Source organism: Nomascus leucogenys, chromosome 15 (assembly GCF_006542625.1).
Source record: "Nomascus leucogenys isolate Asia chromosome 15, Asia_NLE_v1, whole genome shotgun sequence".
NCBI lineage: Eukaryota > Metazoa > Chordata > Mammalia > Primates > Hylobatidae > Nomascus > Nomascus leucogenys.
The window spans coordinates 58260257-58281144 of record NC_044395.1 but is presented as its reverse complement, the minus strand read 5'-3'; the positions used below and the strand labels follow the sequence as shown (position 1 = coordinate 58281144).

The 20888-nt window shown below is 39.3% G+C and overlaps 1 protein-coding gene and 1 long non-coding RNA gene across 3 annotated transcripts in view; both read right to left on the bottom strand.

Annotated features, from left to right (window-relative positions):
• Positions 1–463: 463 nt before the first annotated feature.
• LOC105739155 lies at positions 464–4733 on the bottom strand. The gene is made up of 3 exons (XR_004033703.1): positions 4077–4733; positions 1812–1880; positions 464–1670 (listed from the first exon to the last, which is right to left on the bottom strand). It is a non-coding gene; the product is annotated as an uncharacterized LOC105739155 (long non-coding RNA).
• Positions 4734–11930: 7197 nt separating this feature from the next.
• Positions 11931–20888, bottom strand: part of NARS2 (asparaginyl-tRNA synthetase 2, mitochondrial) — a 150366-nt gene continuing 141408 nt past the window's right edge. For both annotated transcript variants that reach the window (XM_003254654.3, XM_030829405.1), the window contains 3 exons: positions 19616–19713; positions 17067–17093; positions 11931–12772 (listed from right to left, as the gene is read on the bottom strand). In XM_003254654.3, coding sequence (XP_003254702.2) covers positions 12628–12772; positions 17067–17093; positions 19616–19713 — 270 coding nt within the window. In that variant the 3' untranslated portion in view covers positions 11931–12627. The remainder of the gene's footprint in view (positions 12773–17066; positions 17094–19615; positions 19714–20888) is intronic.

The window sequence follows — 20888 nt, the reverse complement described above, 5'->3', positions numbered from 1 at the left end:
TGTCATTTCCTTCTGCACCTGATAAATTGCATAGTAACGATGCAGGCTTGCTAGTCTTTGTTTTGCTGGGAACCTAGAGGCCTCAGGATTTCATCTCATCTAACTATGTAATTCTACCGGAATTACCCAAGATGATTGTCCGACAATATAGCCAATGATGTGCTGGCAAATATTTTAAAATTGGCTCCCTGGTGGTGTTGGTGGGTGCCTTGATTTACAGTATATGCCAACTGTTGTGGCATACTCTGCCAGCCATGGCCAGTTTTAAGCTATCAAGTTAATGTCCTTGAATACAGAGTTAAGAGATACACAGTAATACACCATTATTTAGTATTTCCAACATAAAGACACAATAGACATAAATAACACCAAGAACACAATAGTAAAACGTAATTAGCCAAGAGATGAGTTTGGGGTAGTTACTACCTTTCTTTTTAATATAACTTATTTAATTGTAAGTTTGTATCTTAATTTTTTAATTAAGATATTCACACATCACAAAAGTCACCATGTTAAAGTTTATAATTCATGGTTTCTAATATATTCATCAACTTTGACAACCATCACAGCTATCTAATTCCAGAACATTTTCATTACCCCAAAAGAAACACCATATCCATTAGCATTAACTCTCCATTCCCCCAATCCCATCCGCTGGCAACTGCTAACCTACTTTTCATCTCTATGGATTGCCAATTCTAGACGTTTCACATAACCATATTCATACAATATGTGACCTCGTGTGTCTAACCTCTTTCGCTTTGTATAATGTTTTCAAGTTTCATCCATGTTGAAGCACTTAACAGTTCTTTATATACCGCATTTTATCCATTCATCAGCTCATGAACATTACAGTTGTTTCCAGTTTTTGGCTATTATGAATAATGCTATTGCGATCATTCCTGTACAAGTTTTTGTGTGGACATATGTTTTCGATCTAGGTATCTATCTAGGAGTGAAAATGCTGAGTCATATGGTGACACTGTTTAACTTTTTAAGGAACTGCTGAACTTTTTTCCACAGTGGCTACACCATTTTACATTCCCATCAGCAATGTATGAGGGTTCCAATCTGTCCACATCTTTTCCAATGCATATTTCCCTTTTTTTATTACAACTTAATTTTAATGATATTATAACAACCGTCTTGCAAAATTCTTCACAACTGAACAGTCTACTCTCCTGGGTTGATACCACTGCATACAGCCACCAAAGAAAATCCCACCACCTTCTCACTAGTCAGTTCCACTTCTTTTTGCTGGCAAGAGCAATACTCAACAGATTTGAATTTCCTTCCTCTTACATCCTTCCTATAGAAAACTGAAACAAAAGATCTCAGGTTCCCTTCTCTTTGGTAATTGAGATGACTTTTGACTGCTGGAGAATCACAAGGTTTTCAGCTCCCACCAAGCACCCCAGCAGAACAGGGTTTGTTTCCCTCCTACATTTGTGTTGAGAAACAAAATTAAACCCAAAATGTATCTTAGTGACACCCAGATGTATCTTCCGGAGGAGCTCTCAAGCAGTTGCTTCAACAGGGCAAACAGCTGTGGTCTGTTTCAACATAATTTGATGTAATCAGGGTTAATTCTGATGATGTAGTAACTCTGAAGACTGTTTTTTAACTGGATTATTGTTGGGTCAACAATCATGTGGCATTACATTTAGTGGCTGAAACAAAAGCCAGAATTAAAACAGCTTCCCCTCAGCCCCCACCCACCCCTTCTAAATGACAGCCTTACTGGGAATAGAAGTTATGAGGCACACTGAACACAATTAACCAAAAAAGGAAAGTAGGTGCAGTCAAATTACCTGCAAGCATCTCCAAGGTCCAGTGTCAATCTAGAGTAAGAGCTGGAAACTTTGTTGTTTTTTCTTTTCCTAGAATGGTTAGAAAATATGTTGGCAGCAATCAGTATAATTTAGTATTTTCATAACATTCTAGGAAAAAGCCCCGAGATTTTCCTCTGAAACTTTCCTGAACCAGACAAATGATTTTAGCAGTTCACAGTTCCTCTGTATTTTCCATGCATGTTTTCAAAATGATTAAGTGAACACTAAATTCACGGTGTGGCATACCAGGGCTGAAAGAGTGTGGTATACAAAGCTCTGAACACATCTGGCACTGTTTCTGAAGAGCAAGGTCTTTATCTTATTTTCATAGATTTGGCCATCATTGTTTATGGTCAGTCCACTTGCAGGGTCTGGGCTGCTCTACATGCACACATACTTATTTAGTCTCTTCCAGTTTTTAGTTTTGGCTAGTCTGAAACACAGCTAACGCCCATGACAAGGGCCATTCTTAATACAGTTCTGGAAAGCAGAATCTTCAAAAATAAGATGGTTTGGGAAGCTGCCAAATGTGTTGGTTCTTCAAAATCTTTTAAATCCAATTGTGTGGTTCCAAAAAAGGTCTGACGTGTCCAATCCCCTCTGTAAATAAGCCTCCGTTTATTTGCTTTCTGTTTTTGTGACTTAGAGTATTAAGAAATTTGAAAAGCAAAGAAGCCATTTACCCTCCTACTGCATCTTATTTTATCAGGAATTCCCCATCTAAGTAATTCCTGATTGACATATATTCTGGGATATGTAGATGTGATTGTAAGGTAATGAGACTTAAGAAGTAATGAGAATTCCTTCTGTAAGTCACATAGTATATTAATTTGACTTCTTTTAGTTGTCAAAGCAGATACCCATTTCAAACTCACTCAAGATCAAATGGAGATGGTAAGTGAGTTATCTCCTATGGAACCCATGGAAAAGTTGAACAATCTGGCCTCAGAAACAGTAGCAACCAGGGAATAAACATGGCAAAAACCAGGCATCCATTTTGTATGTCTCCCTCATCTCTGAACATTTTGCCTTCGTTTCTTTCTTTGAAGACTGCTTTCTCTGTCTCTCTGGGTACATGGTTACCCACCGGCTCCTAAGTTTATGTGTTCCTGGCTCAAGCAACCAGTCCAGACTCTCCAGTGTCCTCAATCCCAATTTCTCAAGAGAAAGTGAAACTGGTTTATTTGGGATCAGGTGTCCACCCCTAGACCAATCAGCAAAGGAAGCTCTGGCCCCCAGGATGTCTGCTAGGGACCCACTGGCCAGGACAGGGGTAGGGGAATTGTCAGAAAAAGGACAGGTTTGATAACTAAGTAGACACCTCGGAAGGTGTTTAACAGAGACACTAAAACCAATCTTGTTTCTTTCACCTAATATCCCTTTAAATTAGGAATATACCTAGAAAAGCATATGTTTCTTTCTATTCAAATACAAAATATATTTCTATTCAAACACGTGTTACTAGGGAATGGTTATTTATGTACAAGTTAGTCAAGTCTCAGTAGGGATTTTCTGAGAAGCTACTACTTCAAGTTCAGCATAGGAATACCAAGATAAGACTAGGTTCGGCCGGGCGTGGTGGCTCACGCTTGTAATCCCAGCACTTTGGGAGGCTGAGGCGGGTGGATCACGAGGTCAGGAGATCGAGACCACAGTGAAACCCCGTCTCTTCTAAAAATACAAAAAATTAGCCGGGTGTGGTGGCGGGCGCCTGTAGTCCCAGCTACTCGGAGAGGCTGAGGCAGGAGAATGGCGTGAACCTGGGAGGCGGAGCTTGCAGTGAGCCGAGACTGCGCCACTGCACTCCAGCCTGGGCGACAGAGCAAGACTCCGTCTCAAAAAAAAAAAAAAAAAAAAGACTAGGTTCTTCAGAATTTCAGGGTCTTTCTGGGGATAGAAATAGGCAGATATCTCCAGTAGCATTTGGGCAATGTTATAAGAGGTATGTTCAAAGGACTGTGGGAGCACTGAGAATTATGAACCAACTGTATGGGGACTGAAACTGTATGAGGTTAGGTTTAATTTTGGGTACCCCACAGATAGGCACAGAATAGACATAAGTTAACATTTGTTAAATTAGATGACATAAATAGCAGCTACCTTCAATTTGGAGGCAGTAAAAATGTCTAGATTAAGAGAGCAAGTTGGGGAAAACCACTAACTGAAAATCTGAGCAACTAAGTTCATTTGGGACTAGCTTCTGAATTTCTTCTCAATTTAATACATACATTCAACAATACTTACTGAGCATTTACTATGCACAGGCACAGGGCTAGGTGCTGGCGATATGATGAACAGCATAGAGATGTTCTTCAGAAGAAGTCTAAGTCACTGTATTCCAGAAGCAATGCCAGGAGGATGCTCTAGAAGTCACCTTCAGTGACAGACAGATAACTAAACTCATTATTACTTTTGATTCCTGCCTTTTGGTCCTGTGTTCAGGAAACAGCTCCAGGCAGATTTGTGCTGAAAGGGATAGTTTAAAAATTTATGAGATATTTCAGACACATAAAGAGGGAAAAGCTAGTTTTGGGAATTTTTTTTTTTTTAAGAAATATTTCCCTGTTGTCTGATGGATGTATTTTCCCCACCCTGTTTTTGGTCACCTTAATGATTCATTTGGCAGTTTTAAAATGAGTGCCCACTATGTGTCAGACACTCTCCAAGGTACTGCAGATACAAAAACGAATGCATTCTTATCCCTGCTGTCCTGGAGCTCACATTCTGGCAGAGGAGACGAATGGCAGCATAAGACAACCGGTATTTGCATAAGGCGCTGAAGGAGCATAATGAAAGGAGAAAGTCTGGAAGCCATTGTCCAACCCTTGGTTTCCTGAAGTAAAAATAATTTCAACACTAACACGTGAAAATGTGGAAATCCTAGCTGCATTTTGGAGTGTCACCACTCTTGAAATAAAGCCTCATAGGTTCAGAAAATGTGATCAGAGCTGTTAATATTTTGATTCTGGGTGACTAAGAAGTGACAGGTGTGTAGCCTGAGAAAGCCACCCAAGCCCATTTACAGGCATGTGGAGACAAGCAATGTTGAGTCAGGGTGCAGGGTACACCCCAGTTCTATCGGCAGGACAGGTACCTGAGCAGAGGACTTTTAAAATTTTCTGTTGAGGGCTACTAACCCATCAGAAGAAAATCAATCAAGAACTAAATGATAGTGAAACTTGACACAAAAATTTCCATATCGGATTTTTAAAAAAATGACTTTTGATCAACCAACAGCCCACTCCTACTTTTTGAGAAACATTAACCAACACAAGTTTGTACTTAGTAAATTAGATGTAAGTTGTTGTTTTCAATATGATTGGCATATCTGGCTGGGGGGTGGGGTGGAGAAAGGAAGGGGAAGCACCTGGATGTTGATATAGTACTAGGCATAGAAGGAACCACAGTGGGAGATTAACACTTGCATAGAAAGAAGAAAACATAGGAGAAGTGGTGGGGAGAAATGGAGTGAGGAAAAGAGATAAAAGTTGAGAGGTGTGGTAGTTTCTACACTGCAAGGGTTCCAAGGGGTATCACTGCAGGCTGGCTTTCCCATCCTTGATAGAGACACATAAAAACCAGCTCAAGCGTGCAGACAGAACAGGGTACCTTCTTCAATGAGCAGATTTGTATAATTATTACTTATCCTTTAGTGTAAAAATATTAAAATCTCACTGCAGGTTTCTCAGTACAGAATTAAAATACTTACACTAGAATTACTCAGGGTGACTGTTTAAAACAATGTAAATTGTGAGCTAGGTCCATCCCAGACCTACTGAATCAGATCTTCCGGTGGGAGTAGGATACTGTAAATTTTTAATGCGCTCCCCAGTGATTCATATACACAGTAAACTTTGACAAGACTGTACAGAATGGGAGTCTCTGAGATGAGGGAGTATGTCCTATTTGTCTCAGCACTCATAGAATCTAGCACAGGGCTTGGGAGAGTGAGAGCTCAATAAAAGTTTATTGAACTAAACTGAATACACCTAATATACCCGAGGCTTTAAAGCAAAAGTCACTCCATTCCACTGCCCTGTAATTCATTTTTTCCCATATTCTAGTCTATGTACACAGGTTTTACTCTGTTTTAATTGCAAACTCACCATTTTAGATTGTATTTTTCAATACATTTTCTCTTATAATTTTTAATGGCTGTAAAACATTCCACCCAACATGAGTAAGTATCTCCATTCATACAGATTTTGAGTTTTGAAAAGGTTTTCCTTAGGAGACCTTACATTTGTGCAGTGCTTGTCAGTTTATGAAACCCTTTCACACAATCTTTATTGCTTTCACAACACTCTATAAGATAAGCATTATCCTCCTTTTGCAGCTGGGTATACAGACTCAAAGATTAATTAACTTGCTCAAGCTTCTAAACCTAGTAAGTGGAATGTCAGATTAAACCAGGGTCTTCTCGCTATGCATCTAATGCCCTTTCCAAGGCACCAAATAATTGGACCCAACAGTTTCCTGATGCAAAAACCTGCAATTTAAAATGTGGCAGATGGAAATTACATTTAAAGAGATCATTGGTCAGCTATATCCTAACTATACAGGAACCAGCTCCTGCCTCTTGGGGTATGGCAAAGAAAATGCAAGTATTAGTTGACATCTTCTGTGAAAGAACTTACTGTTCTTCAGTAATGCCTCGTGACGCTGTCTGTATACGATCCAAGCCCATTTCTGCAATCCTCACATGAAGGGAGTTGGGACTGTCCCTGAACACTCTGACATTGTAATTAAAGTTCTTCAGCAACCACCACAGGCTGTAAGGCAGATAGGAAGGAGGCAGTGAAGACCTGAAAGCTCTTCTAAGATTGGTATCACAGGAAATTTGGGTAGTAGCTGAGTGAACAGGAGAGGGAAGCTTTTATGTACCAATAGAAAGGCCCATTATAAGGACACATGGCCTGATGAATAACACAGAGCGGTGCAGCACTTCAGGGAAGGATAGACAGTCCACCTGAGCAGTTAGAGGTTCTATACTGGAAAACAAGAGGAGTTGTGTTTCTATTTTATTCCATTTGCATGATACAGAGAGACAGGTTTTCTTATTCTCGGGTAGAAGTTTCTAACAACCAGAGCTCTCTGAGGAGAGAAAAACTTCTTGGCTGGGTGTGGTGACTCAAACTTGTAATCCCAGCACTTTGGGAGGCTGAGGCAAGTGGACTACTTGAGCCCATGAGTTTAAGACCAGCCTGGGCAACAAAGTGAGGCCCCGTCTCTATAAAAACTTAGCTAGATGTGGTGGCACATACCTGTGATCCCAGCTACATGGGAGGCTGAGGATTGCTTGAGCCCAGGAGGTCGAGGCTGCATTGAGCCATGTACACATCACTGCACTTAAGCCTGAGTGACAAAGCAAGACCCTGTTTCCAAAAAATAAGGCTAGGCACAGTGGCTCATGCCTGTAATCCCTGCCCTTTCAGAGGCCAAAGTGGGAGGATTGCTTGAGCCCAGGAGTTCAAGACCAGCCTGGGCAACATGGCAAAACCCTGTCTCTACAAAAAATACAAAAATTAGCTAGGTGTGGTGGCTTGTGCCTGTGGTCCCAGCTACGTGGGAGGCTGAGGCAGAAGGATCACTTGAGCCTGGGGGGCTGAGGCTGCAGTGAGCTGTGATCACGCCACTGCACTCTAGCCTGGGTGAGAGAGTAAGACCCTGTCTCTAAATAAATAAATAAATAAAAGATCTCTATTAAGATAGTGAGTTCCTATTCAGTGAAGCTACAATAGGCAAATTACTAGGAATCAGGAGAAATACAGAGGGGAGTAGTTCATATATCATAGACAGGGGAAGGATTAATCTTCTGAGATTTTTCAAAACAAGGTTCCTAGGAAAATGGCAAACCAGCAATTCTTGTTGAGCTAGTGTGTAGAGAAAGTTATGAGTCAAAGAATCACAGTTGTAGATGGCTCAGGTTCGGCAAAATACAGTTCCAGCTGTGTACATGGGCATTTGTTGCAGAAAAAAAACTTTTGTTACACAGGCCCACCAAGTATCTATTTTCAGATTATTACCTTGAAAAATCAAGGTCTTGATAACCAAGAAAATAAGATACATGAAACATATTTATGAACTGTAAAGCAATGCCTAAATAATAGTCATGTTATTAGTAACAATTACGAACAGTAAAGGTATAGCAGAGAATTTTTGAAAAGTCATGAGCTATGTTAATTCAATGACCAGCTGCCTGAATGACAGTTTAAAAAGCACCTAAACTCCTGGTGTCTTCTTTATAAAGGTCCCCCAGAAACTATCCAGTGTGCTGATAATGGCTAGAAATTCGCTGGACTCCATTTACGGTAATGCTGGGTCCAAACTGCACAACAGCTAACTGGAGCCTTAGTTGATCACAGGCCAATCTAGGGCTCCAGGCAACAGGAGAATGTCCAAGTTCAGGGAGGGATGCTGACCATGACCTAAAATGATGCTTTCTTACCAAAGCCCTGCTAAATCATTTCAATACAGTGATGAAGGTTGCTTTGGGCCCTTTTCTTTTTTTCTTTTTTTTGAGATGGAGTCTCGCTCTGCTGGCCTGGCTGGAGTGCAATGGCGCAATCTCGGCTCACTGAAACCTCCGCCTCCCAAGTTCCAGCAATTCTCCTGCCTCAGCCTCCCAAGCAGCTGGGATTACAGGAGCCTACCACCACACCTAGCTAATTTTTGTATTTTTAGTAGAGATGGGTTTCATAGTGTTAGTCAGGCTGGTCTCGAACTCCTGACCTCAGGTGATCCGCCTGTCTTGGCCTCCCGAAGTGCTGGGGTTACAGGCATGAGCCACCGTGCCCGGCCCGCTTTCTGCCCTTTTCTTAATGCTTTTACTATCTTTTAATACTGAAGATTAACTGGGAAGAAATTATAATCAGATGTTACTCTCACCTGTTTTTCTAATTATACATACTTTAGATTGCAGACTGAATACAAATATTGATAAGAAGCCAAAACACCCCACACATTACTTATCAATCAACCCAGGCCAATCTTTCAACTGTACATTTTTTGTGTTCTTGCCTCACCACTTACTAAAATAAACAGAAGAATAAATAGCAATCCAATCCAAATAAGCATCTCTCATCTATAATTATCTGAAGCAAGGGATTTAAAGATGGGTAGAGTTAATCCACCTCACCAAGTGCATCTTCAATGCCTGTTCAGTCATGCTTCAATGTCTACATTCAATTTATAGAGAATATGAATATATAACATTGTAGAGGGAAGCTTCTGGCAGATCCAGTCTGACAAGAACGAAAGGTCAAACAGTTCTTTTGCTATTCTGTGACAGTTAAAGAGTCTCTGGGTTGGAGAGTTATGTCTAGATCTGGAATGGATCACTCACACAATTAAGTTCTTGTCAGACCTAAAAACATGACAGCACAACTTTCCTCAGGCAAAAGGACAGCCAGATGGAAAGCAACTATTTTTCTCAACCTATCTCAAAATTTGAAATAAGAATGAGAATAACGGAAAAAACCTTTCTAAGTTTTAGAATATACTTCTACTTGGGTTGCTGGGGTTCTTATTTTTGGGTGGCATTTGGAAATCTTAGGAAAACATAATCTGATTTCTTTCCTCATTGGAAACGGGTTACTCAAGTGAAAAACTACCCCTCTTATCACCTTTTAACTCAGAAACTAAGCACTAAAAGCTATTACGGTGTAGACAGTACTCAACTATTGAATCCATACTTTTATTCATTATACACTGACTTATACAACACTGTTTGCAATGTAGAATTTAGATATTCATATCTCAGCTGATGAGTAAACAGTTTGAGTATTTTCCTGCTGATGCTGCCTGCAAGCAACAGTTCAGTTTTGGCATTTTCATCATCTTTGTCTGACATGGATTTTTGTTTTTGTTCAATTATTGGCAAAATAGAACTATTGCGCCAAAGACAAATTATTAGGCTTGCTATAGGTGGCAAGTATTTGGCTTCAACCAGATATTCATTGTGTGATCAATTATCAAGGAAAAGAATGTATAAAGTTTTGGAAATACATTGGTGAAAACGCTATCAAAAAGGTAAGATGCCTTGAGAAGGACCTTTCCTCCTTCCACATATACAGTATATGAACACATTTAAGACTACTGTTCAACTTTCAGCGATGCAACTTCGTTATACATTTTGGAGACTTAATATGTACTAAAATAGAGGACTACATATTGCCTAAAGGTTAGACTCTAAATCAATTATTAGTGACTAAGTTCAGCACAGGTTCACAGAAGATTAAGAGATAGAGCTTACCTACTTCAAAATGTGATAGTACTATAGATGAAAAAACTGGAGGCCACAAAGATTATTTTACTTGCCTAATGCTCTACAACTAAATTTACGGTAATGTTGGGTCCAGAACCTGGGCTTTCTCTAACTCAGCAATCTTCCCATCACTATTATTTTGTTAACCTCTGTCATGTTAACATTACAATTCTATCAGGTCCCTCAAAAATCATGGGAGGTGTAATTCCTGATAGGCTTGGAAATTATAGTGCCTCCAGGTTCTGGGTCTGTAAATGTCCCTTATTCCACAAAATTAATATGGCATCTAGTAAGACCTGAATGCCAAATCAATACAGGCTGATGCTGCAAATATTTTTAAAATGTTTTCTGCATTTTATCTTCTAGGTCTAGGGTTAAATGTCACTTTATCAGACATAACTTTTCTACCAAGCTTATCTATGCTTTCCTGTTCTTCATATAACTTTACAGCACATACTATATTTTGAAATAACACAGTTATTTAATTATTATATATCTTTTCAAATATATTATTAATTCCATGAAGGCAGGGTCATTTCTGTTTGGTTCACAACTGTTTATATAGCACCTACCACACAGTCTCGGCATATAAAAGAAGCTCAGATATTTGTTGAATAAACAAATGAATTTCTCTCTCTAATTATGGTTGAGGCAAGCCTTATGAAGCCCTAATTATCCCTTTTAGCCTGTCCTAAACTTGATATCTAAGCCCGAGGGATTAAAGTTCCAGGGAAGTAGATTTTCCTGAGATTTTAGCTCAGCAAATCTACCAATTAGATTCAGAAATGGAATGAGCAATTTTGTAGGACACTGATTTCTTTGTCAAAAAGAGGCTGGAAAACCAAGTGCCCAGGTAAACAGAATTTCTCTGCATTAGGCAGAAGGTCAACTTTGACAAACTCTCAGGTGTCTTCCAACTCTTAAGGCTCTGGAATTTCTTTCTTTTCAGCTGTGTGATTTTGAATTAGGTTAAAATAAAGTATACATACAAATTTCATTAGGAAATAATCTAGGAGAACCCATCTAATGAGACTTAGAAAACTGATTATTCAGGCATGCAAGCCCATTTACAATTACTTGATACATACGTATTCTACTGAGAATACAATTTGCTATAGGTCCTTATACATGTAACTCAATGAAGACATAAAGACTAAAACAAGAGTTTTTAAAAAGTTTATGTAGCATTTCAGTTTTAAACATATGCATGTGTGTGCACACACACGCACGTGCACACACACACACATAATTATTTTATCAACTCTGAAGAAAATGATGTTGAGCTCCTACACAGTAAGCAGCTTGTCCAAAGTGCTAGAATTGTCAGGTTCCAAACTCCCCAATCAATGCTCTTCTCACTCTCAGAGACCACAGTACTTTTTTTTTTTTTTTGGAGATAGAGTCCCCCTCTGTCCCCCAGGCTGGAGGGCAGTGGCGCATTCTTTGCTCACCGTAACCTCGGCTCGCGGGTTCAAGTGATTCTCCTGCCTCAGCCTCCCAAGTAGCTGGGATTACAGGCGCCTGCCACCACACCTGGCTAATTTTTGTATTTTTAGTAGAGATGGGGTTCCACCATGTTGTCCAGACTGGTCTGGAACTACTGACCTCAAGTGATCCGCCTGCCTCACCCTCCCAAAGTGCTGGGATTACAGGCGTGAGCCACCATGCCCAGCTGACCACACTACTTTTTAACTCTAGAATTACCCATCCTTTAGGCTCAGCCAAATTCCCATCCTCATCTTGGATTGAAAATACCTTTCTTCCAAATTTTACTGGGAAAGGACCAAATGAAATTAAAAAATATATAACTTTTTTTCCATAGGCGTCAACTAAAAAAAATCTATTTTATTGGACAAATTATAAACGTCAAATATAAACAAATTGTAACACAACAGTGATTAAAGAGTTGAAATACTTAATGTAATATCTCAACAGCTTTGAAAATTGAAAAGCAACAGTTATTAAACATGATTTTTTCATCCAGTTCAATGAAAGGAGATTTCAATTCAGAATAGCTACTTCGTTAAATCAATTAAGACCTTAAGGAATATTTTTTTCTGCAATGTTTAATGAAGTACTGAAAATGAGATAAGGATTTATCACAAAGTATATGCAAGGGAGAAAAGATCCAACATTATTTTATTTTGAGCTACTAGATGGTTCTCAAAAATTACACGGAGTGATTTAATGATTATAGACAATGTAAAATACATTATCTCATTCTGTTTTAGAGTTTAAAAGAAACTTTGAGACTATCTAATTCAATTTCTTCATGTCTTAATTGAGGTAATGGATTTGAGAGTCCCCTTGCTATAAGTACCTCTTCTTGGGGGAGCTCATCCTTACATGAAATACCCTCAACTTTCTAAGAAAATCACAACCACTTATATTTTTTCTATGATATCTTATGGCACAACAATTACATATTGAAATCTGCATTTCTAATATCCAAACATGCATTCTGCTGTATGCACAATCATGTGCAGTGTCTCTGCCATGGGGGGTGTTTTTCCTTAATCAATCTTCCAGCTATAAAACGCATGAACGAGGAAACCTTGGGAAAGGGATAACATCTTTGATATTGTCAACACCCAAGATGCACTGCAGGTAGCGTTCAAACCCCATCCCAAAACCTCCATGTGGCACAGATCCAAATCGACGAAGGTCCAGATACCTGTTTTTCAAAAACAGAAAATCATCATCTATATATATTGTATAAGACCAGATGTTATGATTAGAATTTTATGTTTCAAACGTATTTTGCAATCATTTGTTATTGTCTACCTCACTGTGATAGACCAGTCTTTCCCCTTCACAGACAGACAATGGAAAGGAAGAAGCTGAATAATCTATCCAAGGTTACCCAGAGAAACAGCAGTGGATCCTGTCATACAGTCATGGGCTTTGGTCCCTTTCCCTTTTTAAGTTATTATATTTATGCGTTTATGACAGAAAACTTGCCTCAGGAGGCTACAGAAAATTTTCTATAGATTTACTAATTTTCTTGAAAATATATGCCTCTTTTATTTCTTGGTAGGTTAATCACAATGTTTTCTTTTCCTTCCCAAAATCATATTGTTCAATACACAGAGGAGAGTGCAGAGTTTTGCCTGTTACATTATGAAAAGATATCCTACAGATTAGACTATAAGCTACAACAGGGCAGGAACTGTGCTTCATTCAACTTTTTATCACCAGGGAATGCTCTAGAGTAGGTGTTAATTACATGAAGTTTTGTTTGAAGGCACAAAAATATATGCTTGAATGCTGGAGTGAGGAGAAACCTTTAATTCTCTGCCTTAGGCCTAGTGAAGATGCCCAGAGTCATTTAGCTGACATGCTAGACAGCCTCTGAAACCCATCCACGCACATTCTTTTCCCACTAAAGACCACATGGCAAGACAATGGCACAGCCATGTCTGAAACTCAGATTCTAACACACCAGCATTGGAAAAAGTTTTAGGAAGAAAAGAGGAAAAGGACAACTATAAATATTTTATTATGTCATTTGGTGGGGAAATTCTTGAGTTATATAATATTGATTAAAACAAGTTTATCGGCCGGGTGAGGTGGCTCATGCCTGTAATTCCAGCAGTTTGGGAGGCCGAGGGAGGCGGATCACAAGCTCAGGAGTTCAAGGCCAGCACAGCCAACGTGGTGATACCCTGTCTCTACTAAAAACATGAAAATTAGCCAGGCGTAGTGGCGTCCGTCTGTAATCCCAGCTACTCAGGAGGCTGAGGCAGGAGAATCGCTTGAACCTGGGAAGTGGACATTGCAGTGAGCAGAGATGGAGCCACTGCACTCCAGCCTGGGTGACAGAGTGAGACTCTGTCTCAAAAAAAAAAAAAAACACACACACACACAAAAACCAAACAAGTTTATATTTTCTTGAACGATTTGTAAAATCAGTTCTATAATAAGACATAAGCAACATAACTTGTAGCCACTTGGTTTCCCAATCATAAAGACTGTCCATCAACCTATTTCCCCACCATTAATAAAAATGGCTACATATACTGGTATTGTAAGGAGTTAAGTCTAAGTACTTATCTTTTTAAAAGAAAAGATTAATTCCAACCAGATGAGTTGTAATCAGGTAAGAGATCAACATTACAGGGCTATCTAGTATAAAACTTCAGATTAGTAAAAACTATAAGAAATAATGGGAGGCACATTCAGTTATTCAGTCATGAATAACTGAAATGTTCAGTTGCTAAATTAACTTTAAAGTTTACAAGGCATGGGGACAGAGTACACTTTGACTCAGTGATGAAATGAACAGCACACCAAACTACCTGTCACAAATGCCTGCAGGACCTGACCTGGCTGCTACAAAGTACAGCAATAGTTTTAGATGGGTCTAAATTTCTCATACGTTGATATTGAAACACTGGCATGAATATCCGCAAACTGTCAGCAGAGGGGTTCAGTCTGTAGCATTTTTCTTGCCTCTGCTTTGATAGATGAAAGAATCCATTTCTAAGAAAAAAGTTTTCTAACGTATATGTATTTGTTTGATTGTTGTTAAATTGGTTCCAGGGTAGCAAGATTATGGAAGAGATGCTAAGAAATTTGTGGATCTAGTTACAGATTTAGTTTGCATATGGCGTACAGAAATAGGAAGTGAGTAAATTCTTAGCCATCTGGGGTGGCTTCTCACCGTATGTTGGAACACTAGCAGACATCACAGATATGAAGATGTCTAAGGTCTCTTTTACCTTTAATATACTAATATAGAAGGAAGCAAATTCAAGGAGATCTTAAGGATTTGAAAACTTTAGTTGGGAAAAGAATGGTACTAAAATGATTAATAAAGACTTCCAAGGCCTAAACTTATTTAACCAATTTTTTTTTTTTTTTGAGATGGGGTCTCACTGTATTGCCCAGGCTGGGGTGCGGTTTGTATTTAGCTTTTTTTTTTTTTTTTTTTTTTTTTGAGATGGACGTTTGCTCTTGCTGCCCAGGCTGGAATGCGATGGCACGATCTTGGCTCACTGAAACCTCCACCTCCCAGGTTCAAGCAATTCTCCTGCCTCAGCCTCCCAAGTAGCTGGGAATACAGGCACCTCTCACCACGCCCGGCTAATTTTTGTATTTTTAGTAGAGATGGGGTTTTATCATGTTAGTCAGGCTGGTCTCGAACTCCTGACCTCAAGTGATCCACCTGCCTTGGCCTCTCAAAGTGCTGCGATTACAGCCGTGAGCCACCGCACCCACGGTGGCTTTAGCTTTTTTTAAGGCTAGTGCTTTAGCTTTTTTTAAGGCTAGTTTTTACAAACTATAAAATACGTAAGCTTGCTCAATCATCAGGCTTATCTACCTAATAGCAAGACTCAGAACAAAGAAAAGAAAGGGGGTAGGAAACTAGCATTTACTAAGCTTCCACTCTATGTAGATACTTAACCTGTATTGTTTCATTTCATCTACAAAATAACTCTGTGAAGGAGATAATATCATTCCATTTTATAGCCAAAAAACCAAGACTCTGAGAGATTAAGTATACCTAAGGTCATTACTGGTTAATATAAGGCATTCAAAGGCCATCACCTGAAGCCAATTTTAGATTTTTTTGCATCTCTGAAACCTATCTCCTTCCATACCAAAAGGCAAGGGTGTAGGTAACTTGCCCCTTCCTCTTCCTAAGCACAGCAAAAGGATTAATAATATTGTTGATATTATTATACCAAGATCCTGAAGGAGTGCTAATATAGAAATATAAATAAAAAATTTATATATATTGAAAAGTACTTCAAGAAAAAGTCTGCATAAGGAAAACCAAAACGACTTTGAGGCAGTGAATGTTTAAGTACAGACACGTGGTCCTCCCTAAGCAGTTTGGATTTCTACAGTTAGTGGAGGCATTAGGGATCACTTAGCTCAAGCCCCTAATTTCACACATAAAGAAATTGCAGTATAATGCTTAAGAGCAAAGGATTTTAAAAAATTAATTAATTAATTAATTTTTTGAGACAGAGTCTCGCTCTGTCACCAGGCTGGAGCACAGTGGCACGATCTTGGCTCATTATAACCTCTGCCTCCCAGGTTCAAGCAATTCTCCCACCTCAGCCTCCCGAATAGCTGGGATTACAGGCGCCCGCCACCATGCCCAGCTAGTATTTGTATTTTTAGTAGAGACGGGGTTTCACCATGTTGGCCAGGCTCGTCTGGAACTCCTGACCTCAAGTGATCCACCTGGCCTTCCAAAGTGCTGGGATTACAGGCGTGAGCCACCGCGCCCGGCCGAGCCAAGGATTTTGATTCAGAGAGATCAAGTCCCATCTCTATCCCTCAAACTGTGTGATCTTGGCTAAGTTAGTTAACATCTCTGGGCCTCAGGCCTAGGGGGTAATAAGGGGCTTAATAATAGTACCTAATTCACAGGGTGATAGGATGATTACATGACATAATATACATTTTTTTTTTTGAGACGAAGTCTCGCTCTTGTCCCCCAGGCTGGAGTGCAATGATGTGATCTCAGCTAACTGCAACCTCTGCCTCCCAAGTTCAAGCGATTCTCCTGCCTCAGCCTCCCAAGTAGGTGGGATTACAGGTGCCTGCTACCACACCTGGCTAATTTTTGTATTTTTAGTAGAGACGGGGTTTCACCTTGTTGGTCAGGCTGGTCTCTAACTCCTGACCTCAGGTGATCCACCTGCCTTGGTCTCCCAAAGTGCTGGGATTACAGGCGTGAGCCACCGCGCCCAGCCAGTATACATAAAATTTTTAACATAATTATCTGACACGCAATAAGCAGTAAGTAAATGAGAGCTATTATTACTGTTTTTCAAGAACCCAAAGGAAGTAAGTGATCTTCTGAGCCCCCAACCCCTTCCCTGACCTAAGAACAGTTAAGTTCACTGTTTTTAACACTCTTTCATGGGGTCTTGGGGATACAAGTAAAAATGCTTCTAGGCAACAGTCAGACAAGCAGCTAGAGTAAGAATTATTAGGGGCCACATTCTTACCATTGGTAGACTTCTGTAAGTCCTGATCTGTTAAAGGAAGATAAAATTCTTTCAGGGAATGGCAATAAGATAAATATTAACCACTAGACATTTATTCTGGGTGTGTGCAAAGAACTCTTTATAAAGAAGGAGACGACAAAGCCTCTGCTCTCAAGTAATAATATAGTTGAGAAGCTGAAACTGTACAGTAAGTTAACCAATAGCACAAGGTGTTATCAAATAAATGGTTTAGACAATAAATGTTATAGAAAGAAAATATGATCCAGAGTCCAAAGGAAGGGATTCACCTGAGATGAGTTTATTATCCTGTGACATAAGAAAAGCACTATTATTAGGCAGGGTGCAGCAGCAGCTCCTGCCTGTAATCCCAGCACTTTGGGAGGTCAAGGTGGGTGGATCACTTGAGATCAGGACTTCCAGACAAGCCTGGCCAACATGGTGAAATCCCATCTCTACTAAAAATAAAAAATTAGCTGGGTGTGGTGGTGTGTGCCTGTAGTCCCAGCTACTCGGGAAGCTGAGGTAGAAGGATTGCTTGAACCTAGGAGGCAGAAGTTGCAGTGAACTAAGATCATGCCACTGCACGCCAGTCTGGACAACAGAGTGAGACTCCATCTCAAAAAAAAAAAAGCACTATTATTACTAGTTAAGGTTGTTGGGAGGCACACACAGACAAGGGACACAGAGATAAAACCTTCGTTCTTCAACATTAAAACAATAATATAGACTCTGAGGCTGCCTTCATAATATGGTTGCACACTGATGCTTGTTTGAGAACTATTAATAAAATTTTAAATTCTTAGTGCTAATTGAAATTCAACTCAGCCCTTTAAAAAATGTGTTTCAGACTATAGTGCATCTAATGTGACTAGGAATATGAAAAATTCAAATATACAAAAATACAGAAAACATGAAGAGCAGCCACAGACAGATCCCTGAAATAGGGAATCATATATATCCACTTCATTATGAAAGACAGATGTGGCTATTATCAGGTATTAGGTAAGCATTTAATGTTATGAGAAAAGGTTTCCTGGAGGAAGGAAGCAAGCAAAGAAAACAGACCAATTAATCTTTCAACAGATGAGGTTTCTTGCCATGTGTGATTTTTATTGTGCTTTTTAAAAAACATAGAGAATACTCAGATTTTTTCCAACTACGGTCTGACCTTCAATTCCACAACTTTCTCAGGACTTTTTTAACACCGTAATAGTAGTAAGGAGTTCGTCGTCTAACGAATACAGTCTTCCTCAAACCTATTTATCCATCCCCTTTCTTTTGGATCCTAACCCAGTAGAGCAGTTCAGATGAGTGGGATAACAAAACTAAGTTACCCAAGAGATTTACATATAGGTTGGGACTTTGAAAAAGCATCAACTTTCAAAGCATTTTCCCCATTAGGAAGAGAAGGCCTCACAAATGGCTAACAGAATATTTTCAAACAATTATGGCTTTTCCAGATTACTATGAAACCCAGTACTACCTGGAGAGAATGAAGCATACAGACATGGTAAAGTCTTTTTTTTTTTTTTTTTAAGTCTGACAGTACTTTTACTAAAGTAGAAATCACAGAAAACAGGTATGGTTAGTTTAGGAAGTCATTATGGCATATAAATGTATATTTAGGAGTGGCGGTTCAATTAGAAACACGATTCCTTACTTCCCATCTCCAAAACATTCTCTATGTGTTTACAGATTTGTTTCCCAGTTCTCAAACAGCAACTTAAAGTTATTCAAACAGCTAAATCAAGACCCTTACATAGAAGAGAATCTGAGGAAGTGAAATGTGCTTATTCTAAATGCTATCTGACTAGTTTTCTTTCCCCAACTTCATCCTTTCCCCGGCTCAGAGTCTGTCTTTATGTCCCTATAGAAGTCTGCCAATCATAATTGAGAGTAAATAAAGAATACACATAAGATAAAAATGTAGGACAAGCTGGCCAGGTGCAGTGGCTCACGCCTGTAATCCCAGCACTCTGGGAGGCCGAGGCGGGCGGATCATGAGGTCAGGAGATCAAGACCATCCTGGCTAACACAGTGAAATCCTGTCACTACTAAAAAATACAAAAAATTAGCTGGGCGTGGTGGCGGGCGCCTGTAGTCCCAGCTACTCGGGAGGCTGAGGCAGGAGAATGGCGTGAACCTGGGAGTCGGAGCTTGCAGTGAGCCAAGATCACACCACTGCACTCCAGCCTGGGCGACTGAGTGAGACTCCGTCTCAAAAAAAAAAAAAAAAAAAAAAAAAAAAGTAGGACAAGCTTTAAGGGGGAGCTCTCTCTTCTCAACTTTTTAAAAAGCTACTTTCCATAGGGAAAGGTATGTAAAAATGGGCAAATATCACTGTGGGTTTTTCATGTAAGAGCTCCATTCCTGAAGAAAGGGAAGCTCAGAGATAAACTAACAACTTGCTCAAGGACATAAGAGAATCTGAGATCCAGATCTGTCAGGGGCCTAGGCCGAGGGTCTTCACTCTGTTACTATGCAATGACCACTTTTGAGCGCCTTATGCTCAATTTCCCAATTGTGTTTCTTTTAGGTCTGACCAGTACCTGGCTAAGCGCTCTTCTAAGAAATGGTATCGTTCTTCTCTGAGGCCTCCTCCAAAGAGTTCCCCAACTCCAGGAACCAGAAGATCAACAGCAGCAACCTAAGGAAAAAAAAAATTATTAGCATTATAATTTCAGGTGATTCCAACAGTCAGTTTCTGAAGTAAGTAAACCTTTCACGTTTTGGCAATGGCTAATTACCTACCTACCAGAATCTTACTGACTACATACAAATTACAAGTGGACAATTTCCTCTCTCTTGCACCATTTGTGTGGTATACTGAACACAAATGTATTTTCTTCATAAATGTGATAGAAATGTTAATTATAAAAATGTGGAAAGTGTTAAAAATTATGAAACATTCAAAATCACCTATCAGCACCAGAAAATTACATTTTTCTGGATTTCTTTTCAGATTTTTTCCCTTATACATTTATAAAGTATAATTACAGATAAAAACTTACCACTTGTCTTATCTAATATTACAAACTAATATTTTTCCTATGTTAGTAAAAATACTTCATATTATGTTTTAATAGCTTTAATGTTTAATAGTTTATTGATTAGAATTATAATTATTTAACTGCTTTCCATTTTAGTTGAACATTTAAGGTGTGTGTATTTTTGTCTGTTTTTTCTTATAATGTGGCAATGAAGAGTTTAATTTGTAGTATTGTTACTAGGACATATAAAATAAATTCTGATTATTAATCAAAGAAGTACAAAATTAAAAGAACAAGATACCATTCTGGAGTTATCAAAATGGAGATGATGGCTGGGCACAGCAGCTCATACCTGTAATCCTAGCACTTTGGGAGGCTGAGGTGGGCAGACTGCCTGAGCTCAGGAGTTTGAGACCACCTTGTGGGCAACATGGTACAACCCCCGTCTCTACTAAAATACAAAAAGTTAATTGGGCTTGGTGGTGCATGCCTGTAATCCCAGCTACTTGGGAGGCCGAGGCAGGAGAATTGCTTGAACCCAGGAGGTGGAGGTCACAGCGAGCCGAGATTGCACCACTGCATTCTAGCCTGGGCCACAGAGCAAGACTCTGTCTCAAAAAAAAAAAAAAAAAAAAAAAAAAAAAAAGGTGATAAGAAAACAATATATCTGCAAGACTAAGTCTGAAAGAAAAAATATAGGAAAATAAACAATACAGATAACAGAATGGATAAACCAATAAGCTCATATAACTGATACAACCTTTCTGGTCAGCAATTTGACAAGAGATAACCAAACGCCTGAAAAATGCAATGTTTTGACTCAGCAAGCAGT